The sequence below is a fragment of the Lolium perenne genome, chromosome 5 (genome assembly GCF_019359855.2).
Source record: "Lolium perenne isolate Kyuss_39 chromosome 5, Kyuss_2.0, whole genome shotgun sequence".
NCBI classification, from domain to species: Eukaryota; Viridiplantae; Streptophyta; class Magnoliopsida; order Poales; family Poaceae; genus Lolium; species Lolium perenne.
The window spans coordinates 74,786,614-74,795,653 of NC_067248.2; the positions used below are offsets into that span (position 1 = coordinate 74,786,614).

General features: G+C 53.2%; 1 protein-coding gene across 1 annotated transcript; it reads right to left on the reverse strand.

Annotated features, from left to right (window-relative positions):
* Window positions 1–7,975: 7,975 nt before the first annotated feature.
* Window positions 7,976–8,544, reverse strand: LOC139831521 (uncharacterized mitochondrial protein AtMg00810-like). Its single transcript, XM_071820815.1, has 2 exons — window positions 8,500–8,544; window positions 7,976–8,410 (listed from the first exon to the last, which is right to left on the reverse strand). The coding sequence occupies exons 1-2, from the start codon at window positions 8,542–8,544 to the stop codon at window positions 7,976–7,978; spliced, it is 480 nt and encodes a 159-aa protein (XP_071676916.1).
* Between the last annotated feature and the right edge of the window lie 496 nt (window positions 8,545–9,040).

Consider the following 9,040-nt stretch of genomic DNA (forward strand, 5'->3'; position numbering starts at 1 on the left):
CAACTTGGGGGAGGGGAAAGCCCCTCTCCCCCCTTTGGCCGCCGCCCCCCCCCCCAACCCTAGATGGGAAAGGGGGCCACCTTGGCCGGCCAGCCCCCTATATAAAGAGGGGAGGGGGTGGCCGGCCACACCATCCCCCCATTGCCTCCTCCTCTGGCCGCCTCTCCCTCCACCATACGCTGTCCGGGCTTAGGCGAAGCCCTGCATTTTTCTTCCTCCACCACCACCACCACGCCGTCGTGCTGCTGGACGTTGGAGGAGATCTACCACACCTCCGCTGCCCGCTGGAACGGGAGAGGAAGGAGCTTCATCGACACCGTACGCGCGACCGAGTACGGAAGTGCTGCCGGATTGCAGCACCGGGGACGATCGTCTACACCAACAACGAGATTAATCTCGTAGGCTTTGGAATCTTCGAGGGTTAGTCTCATCTCCACCTCGTTGCTTAGATCTAGTAGATTGGATCTTGGGTGTTCCATAGATTAGATCTGTTGGTTTTATTCGCTTTGCGGTAGGAAAATTTTTGTTTTCTATGCAACGAACCCCATCATCCTTAGCTTATGCAAAGTCCTCTATTAGCTAATTGCCTAGGGTTAATCATAGCCAAACATGGTGTATTTTTTTCCTAAATGTGTGTTTCTTAATATCCGTGCCATAAACTATATGGCTTATATTTAGGACCGGAGGGAGTTTTAAGTCTTCATATCACATATTTCAGTCAATGTATTTAAGTGCATACATGAATCCTCAGCGGCTGAGCCTCCAAATTGGTTCTGCTGAACCAAACTTAAAAGGTTAGGCTTAATTTCATAGTTCTCCGCTTCAACACCAGGCCGAGTTATGGGTGCACGAATAAAATCATCATTGGGGACAACATATTCCCCAAGCTTCTTTTCTGCCATAGTGATTATCTTTTTGGGTTTGTCTTCTATGATTGAAAAAGAACAAGTAACTATTTTCTTGGGTTTTCAAGTAAAAGTAAAATAGTAAACTAATAACAGTAAATAAAGACTTAAAACTAAAAGTAAGATAACTAACAAGGTCTCTAGTAACCTTACCGGAATAGCGAAATTTCTTCCCCGGCAACGGCGCCAGAAAAAAGGTTGATACCTTCGATCCGTATTACGGATTGTAGGATGGTAAGCTTTTTCCCTAGAAGACCTAGGTTTAATCGAACCTTGGGAAGCACTGTTAAATAGTTGTGAAGGAAACATCTACAAGACTTTCTAGTGTATTTTATCTTCAGTGTACCAGACCTATCTAGTTTACTTTTAAGGGAGGTTGTGTTCAATGATGGAAATAGGCCAGGGTTAAGGTTTCACCTGCAGCTATGCATACATATAAATAAAGCTCATATGTGTAACAAATAAAATAGAGATAAGAGTTTTTTGAGAAGCACATCCGTAAATACCCTTGCCCCTAAAGCCAGAGGTGACAAGAGCTTAATGGTCCAACCATTATCCTCACAGCCGCAAGCAACAACTTTTTTGAGTAAATACAAACCAAAGCTTTAAGCTATATGATTGTGCTATGATCCTGAATGAATCACTAAACATGTACCATTACTTTTCCCTTTCTGTCACTGAGATTTCGCGGTAGCACGCTGTTCTCCACTCATCCCACCTCTTCCCTTGATCGACTTGAATGATATGGCTACCTACAGATCATCAAGACGAGATAAAGAGACAAGGATACAAGATCTCAAAACTCTTATTTAATCCTTAGACATAACATAAGATTAGATGCACATGAACACCGCGAGGATTCACCCCAACCCGCAGCCCGTGAGGACTACTCACACATAATATCAAGATCAAATACAAAGATAGAAATCATTGTGCAAAATACTTAGATTGAAATCATAATATTCTTACAATGGTCGCCAATTCTCAAGGAGATCTCTATTACAATGGTGATGGCTATGGCTATGGAGGAGATGGGAGATGAAATGGATGAAATATGGTGATGGATCTCCTTCGGTATGTTGCCGATGGATCTGGTGGATGGCAGCTTTGTTTGGCGATGAATGGCTCTCTTTTAAGCATCGTTCCCTTCACCAATTTTATAGTGTTTGACCTCGGGAACGCAGCCCCGATGGTACGGGCGGATGGTACGGGCGGGGCTTGCCTGTAAGAATGCACGTTAAAGTCCCTGGAACCGCCTTTCCAAGCATACTCAACTTTACCACGCTCATGACGCGATTTTCTTCAGTAATTGCAGGTCCATGTGCCATTATTACGTGATATTATGCAAAACATCCAAAAATAGAAGAGATTGGACATCTTTGAATTGATTAGGCATTAGTGGCAAGTTGAATGGTATACTTAGTCAATTTCTTGGACCACTTGGAAGACCATGGAGTTCCTTTTAGAACTCGTATATATGTTCTTGGATAATTCTGGTATATGTGATGATGTCATCACCAGTGAGCGATGTGATCTGACACTTGCGGCACCTCCCATTGGCCACCGCATCAAAATAAATGGTTTTGGCATCTCCATGTAGTGCCCACCGAATCTTACCGCGATGTCTCCAATACTCCTCCTCAACCCTGTATAAATGACGTAACTGGTCTTCCAAGTGGTACCTAGTAGCCCAGGCCTCCTCGTCTCGCCCTGATGAATCTGCTTGGATATCCAGCTGCACGATCTGCAGGAGCAGGAGAGTGTTTGATTATTTCGATTCCCGGCCCAAGTTATGGCTCCAACCTCTCAGATATTGACGGAGTTCTGCACTCATAAACACCCACCAGTCGATGATATCCCTACCACACACCTTGTTGAGCAGCCTATCCCAGGTTGCCAACACCAAAGGGAGGAAATCTTCTCGCACAAACCACCCTGTTTCGAAAAAGAAACGATTACTATGGACATGGAAACCTTCCCCTGTATCAAAGACCAACGGGGTATGATCAGAGCCCAGACTAGGCTCAGCTGCAAGCGAGCAGACGGGGAAACCGCCTCGAAGGAGGCCGACACAAAAACTCTGTCAAGAGCCGAACAAACAGGATTAAGCTGGCGGTTGGTCTTGGTATACTAGCCCTAGTTCGAGGGATTTCCCTAAGATCCCAAGAAGCGATGCTATCATTGAAAAGATCACTCAACGGATAGTTCAGGTTGTCATTATTTTTATCTGCCGCCGACCTAATGAGATTGAAATCACCACCCATTAGGAGTGGTAGTGTGCAGGAGGCTATTTTATCTGAGATCTCTGCAAAGAAACCACGGGACATCCCGTGATCCACTGGCCCATATATCCCCATGATTTCCATCAAACGATTGGAAGCGCGATGGAGCACTAAGAGGCTGAGGAAGTGTTGGCCCTTATCCATCCTTCCAACCTCGAAAATGCTATCTCTACCCCGATGAGCATGCCTCCGGAATGACCGTTTGTCAGAAACCAACACCAGAAGAACTTTTCCCCAACTTTGAGACTCCGAAGCTCCGCATCTGTAAAATCTTGTTTTATTCCTTCTTGCAGGAAAACCATGTCAATTTTGTGTAGGCGTAGGTAGTCCTTTAGAAGGGTTTGGCACCCCCTCCAGCCGAACCTCGGACATTGCAGAATAAGCACCTCATTGGGATCCCTTCCCTAGGGCCCGTGCTTGGCGGGCAACAGGACGGCGACCAACATGATGAGGTCTACGCGCAGGCCTTTTGCGGATTACCCATGATGGCGACACTTTAAACATCCCATAGTTAGACGAGAGCTCCTCTTCAGGTTGGACATGAGTGGGGTCGGCAACCGCCCCCTGGCTGGCTGCGACCTGCTCTAGGTCCTCCTTAGATTTAGCAGCATCAAGTTCAATCTTCTTCCGCGCTGCGGCAAGCTCCGCTTGAGCCAGTTCTCTTGCTTGGAAAAGGGCAAGCATTTGGGCTGGGGAGCCCTCTGCCGATTTGAATAAAATACAGCTATCCTTTGCAACTTGGGGGAGGTGTTCGACAAGAGTGGATTGAAAAGCAGAAAAAGCAGCAAGATCAGGAGTGGACGGGGAGTTACCTGGTAGCGAAGGTGTGGGGCCCGCAGTGCTTGTTTGTGCAGCAACGTTGGACTTGGTTCTATTGTTTTTGTTGGCTACCAAACGGATAGCACGCTCCAGCACTGGTCCATCCGTATGTCCGCTCCTGGCACTTGCGTTGCGATTCAGCGGGAATAGCCTTTCTTCGCGGTCCCTTGGCCACCGCCGCGCCCAAAGCAGGAATTGGCACATCTTCCAGCAGCAACTGTCTCACGGGTGGGTCCGGGCACCTAATGGTGGAAGCCTAATGCAGAAGGGGAGCAGGAGAGTTCTGAGCGACAACCACTTTGTCCGCCGCCTCCGCCGCCTCCAACATGAGGCGTCGATATGGCATGTCATGGTTAAGCTTGTTGCCGCACTCCCTAGCACGCATAGAATCCAGGTCCAACACAGTTGAGGAGGGGGTCACCCAGCCCACCTCCGCTATGTCCTCGTCAGAGAGTCTCATTGCCTTGCTCGAGGTGACGAAGCTTTGAGTAGTAGCCTTGGAACCTTCCGGAGTATCAGACACTAGGGACGCAGACACAGGGGGGTTGGTCACCATCTGAGAGCACTGAGGGGTCTTGAGACATGGTCGAAGGCGCAACCCCATTGACGATCTTAGCCACCAAGGGGAAGATGTTGCCCCATGGCGTAAGGTTGGTACCATACTAAGTGAAGACTATTGCGGGCATCATACAAGTTGAGCTAGGGGATCCGTCGGGTGGCAAGCAGAGGGCAAGTAGGGGGAAAGCACCATTGACGAGTCGGGGACTAGCGGAACTGAATTTCACCCACTACCCTTGGCACCCCCTGCCGGGGCCAACACCGGTAACCTAGCGCCTTTCTGCTCATGTCTGCCACGGCAACCGTCCCAACGATCGTTGTCGGTATCTTCAATGTTGTCTTCCTTATCTTTGTCTTTCTCTTCATCTCTGTCATCCCTCGAGTGTGGTGGTGGAGGTGCCCTGGACAAGGAGGCATCCACTGGGCCACCCTCCAACTCCACGCGGATGTGATACCTTTGCATATTGACATAGATAATCACAAAATCCCGCATTTGGACCAGGACATGGCAGACAAAGGACATCCAAACTGGGTCAGATGGGTGCTCCCTGGTGCTGAGAAGGAGGCGATCTGCATGCCTTAGAAGAGGGGGAACCCCTATCAAGCGAACCCAGACTTCCACCAGCAACTCCGAGGCCAAGGGGTCGGCAGACGGGACAATAATGATAGTCTTGAACTTGCTGGTGGGTAAGGTGAGGCCACCGAACCTAATGGCGATCCTCAAGCTTTATTTTGAAGGAAAAACCACGGCAAAGTCGGAGTTTGACAACTGGCAAACCTGCCAGGACCAATTCTCGTCCACCAAATCCTTGAATTCTTCCTCAAGTTCTTCCTCGGACCGCTGCCCACCATCCAGAAGCACCGTGGAGGAGTTGGGGGTAGCCTGGTGCATCTCTTCAGGGGCACTTAACAGCAGAAGAAACCCTAATGGTTGACACCGAAACTTGCCCAGTAGGGGTCCAGTGACTTGGAGAAAGCAGCGCACATGGCCGACGGGTGGCCTGTCTTCTTGCAGTTCACGCAGAATGCTTCTTCGGTACAGTCTACTTGAATGTGCCCTTGCTTGCCGCAATTGTAGCAAGTGATGTGTGCAGCCTTTGGATTCACGAAGCTTACACAGGCGGCATAGGAGGGCCCGCCCCTCGCGGATCCCTAGTTGAGCGGAGGGTGTGCTTCCCTGCGCCCCTGCTCGAGTCGCGGCCCTAGGGACCATGAGGTGGAGGTGGCGGAGGAGGCCTCGAGGAGTCCTGTCTCTGACGCTCACCTCGGAGCACCAGGAAGAGGAGCCCGCGTGGTCAAGGTTGCAGTCTCAGATGCGATGCTGCTGACGCTGCTCGTCTTGTTCCCGATCTAGCTTCTGGCGGAGGTAATGCTCTCGGTTCCTGTTGTAGTTGCCCTGCACTTCCTCATACGGGCGCTTGCCGCGGTACGGACGGTTGTGATTCATGGGGGAGAGTTGGGGGAGGGGCTCGCCGGAGTCGGAGGTGAGAGGGTGGTAGAGGATCCTTGCGAAGGTGAGGTTGTGATGGACATTGCGAGGGGGAGCGGGGAAGCCGAAAGATGGATCTAGGGTTCCCCTCGGAAGCCAGAACCATTTAAGGGGTGAGTACGGAGGGGTAGAAATGGAATAAGAAGCGTTCCGAACGCCCTCCAACCGACCACGTGTCTCCCTAGCAGCGTGTCCAGCATTCGACGGGGCGGGTCCAGGGTAGGGATTGAGGAGGAAACCCTAGCACCATACAGGCCGACCGTGGCCCAACATGCTGGCCCATCCATCCCACCAATGGCCCGACCCAGCGCGTCCGCCCCCACTGACAACCGTAGCGGCTCGTCCGCCCACGGCGCCGCCGATGACACTGAGCTCGTCGGAAAGCTCACCAAAAGCTCGCCAACATGGAAACCCGCCCCGTCTCCCCCAGGGGCCAGCTCCGTCGGAACAGTCGAAGAGGACGCCATCCTCCGCGCTGTCGCGGACTGAGGGTGCGATGGGAAGACCTCGAAACCCAAGGACGGCGGAGGTGGAGACGGGGAGCCTGAAGCGACGGTAGCCAGCAGCGACGCGCCGACAGTTGGCTGCGGAGGCGATGCCGCCCCAACGCTCGCGAGGAACCACCCGAGGTTGACCGTCGCATGCAGCACCATCTCGCGCTCAGATCCAGATTCACCCCAATCAAGCTCAGAGCACGAATCGTCGAGGACGGTGGCAGCCAGCGGGGAGAACCGGTTCACTGGTGACGTGGGCGCCAGGCAAGGTCCTTGGCACCCCCCATGGGCGCGGAGGAGCCTGCGCCGCCGGCGTGCGGAGCAGACGAGCTCCCAGTCATCGTCCGAGTCACCCGCGCGCAGGAGACGCTGCGTGAGACACATCGTTCTTCAGATTAGGCCCCCCTTAATCGTTAGTTAATTACTTACAAGAAATCAGGATTGACTAACTCCAGGATGTAGAACCAGAATTCCGCTCCTACATAAGCTGTTACAGTCTTACGCATGTCAGCTTAATTATCATTCACTAAATTAACTACTCTACTTTGGTGTTCAAGATCTTTATTTTATGTGGAACCGTCAACTTGAAAATGCATTCTTTTCAGAATACGTTTTTTTGTTGATCATATTGGAATACACGTGTAGAAGAGTTATTGGAGATTGCACAACACCAATAGGGCCGGCTGCTCATATATATAGGCGGACACATGTACAATTACAGGTACAACCCTGACAAAACACGGGAACCTATACCTATACAATATGTTACTCAACACCCCCCGCAGTCGAAGGGTCGGCACCGACACATAGACTGGAGAGAAACTCCGGAAAAGTCGTGGACGGCAATCCCTTCGTCATGATATCGGCAAACTGCTGAGACGTCGGTATGTGAAGAACTCGAACGCGACCGAGGGCAACTTGCTCACGAAGGAAGTGGATGTCCAACTCGATGTGCTTGGTGCGCCGATGATGAACGGGGTTGGCGGAGAGGTAGACGGCCGACACGTTGTCGCAGAAGACCACCGTAGCCTTGTCAACAGGACAAGAGAGCTCGGACAGAAGCTGGCGAAGCCACGTGCACTTGGCCACAGCGTTGGCCACAACGCGGTACTCGGCCTCAGCACTGGAGCGAGACACGGTGAGCTGCCTCTTGGAGGTCCAAGAGACAAGCGACGAGCCGAGGTAGACGCAGTAGCCGCTGGTGGAGCGCCGCGTGTCCGGGCATCCCGCCTAGTCCGCGTCCGAGTAGGCGACGAGGTCGGTCGACGTCGAGGGCGAAGCATGCAACGACAAGCCGTAGCCCATGGTACCATAGACGTAGTGTAGAATCCGCTTCACCGCGGCCCAATGAGCATCCCGAGGAGCATGCGTGTGCAAGCACACCTGCTGCACAGCGTACTGGAGCTCCGGTCGCGTCAATGTCAAGTACTAGAGAGCACCGACGATGGAGCGGTAGAACGGCGCGTCGGACGCCAACGACCCATCACTGGCGGAGAGCTTGGCCTTCGTGTCGACAGGAGTAGGTGCAAAGTTGCAGTTAAGCATCCCTGCACGCTCGAGAAGCTCGTGGGCATACTTTCGCTGATGAAGGAAGAACCCGTCCGCACGCCGGACAACCTCGTTGCCGAGGAAGTAGTGGAGCGGGCCAAGGTCCTTCAACGCAAACTCAGCGCGAAGACTGTCGGTGAGCTGTCGAAGAAGCCCAGCGGTGGAGGCCGTCAGGATGATGTCGTCGACGTACATCAGCAGGTAGGCCATGTCGTTGCCGGTCCGGTAGACGAACAGCGAGGCATCGGAACACGTGGAGTGGAAGCCAAGCTGATGCAGGAAGCCGGCGATGCGCTGGTACCAGGCGCGGGGCGCCTGCTTCAGTCCATAGAAGGACCGAGAGAGCAAGCACACGTCATCGGGGCCTCGGTGTCGACGAATCCGATGGGCTGCTGGCAGTACACCTGCTCCTGCAAATGGCCATGAAGGAAGGCATTGGAGACGTCCATCTGGTGCACCGGCCACGAGCGAGAGGCGGCAAGGTGCAACACAGTGCGGATCGTGCCCGGTTTGACAACCGGGGCAAACGTATCCGTGAAATCGATGCCAGCGCGTTGCCGAAAGCTGCGCACGACCCAGCGCGCCTTGTAGCGCTCAAGAGTACCGTCGGAGCCAAGCTTGTGCTTGAAGACCCATTTGCCGGTGATGACCTTGGCGCGAGGGGGCCGGGGAACCAACTCCTAGGTCCGGTTGCGCTGCAGCGCATCGTACTCCTCCTGCATGGCAGCACGCCAATGCAGGTCGCGCAAGGCGGCGCAAGCCGAGGTGGGCACCGGAAAAGGAGCGGAAGAGGATACAACAGCAGTCGCGGGGCCGGTCGCGAGGCCGGTTGAACCGGCTGGCTGACCGGACGGGCCGGCCGGGGGACCGGTTGGACCGGCCTGCTGACCGGACGGGCCGGCCGGGGGACCGGTTGGACCGGGCGGCCGACCGGGCGAGGGGGCA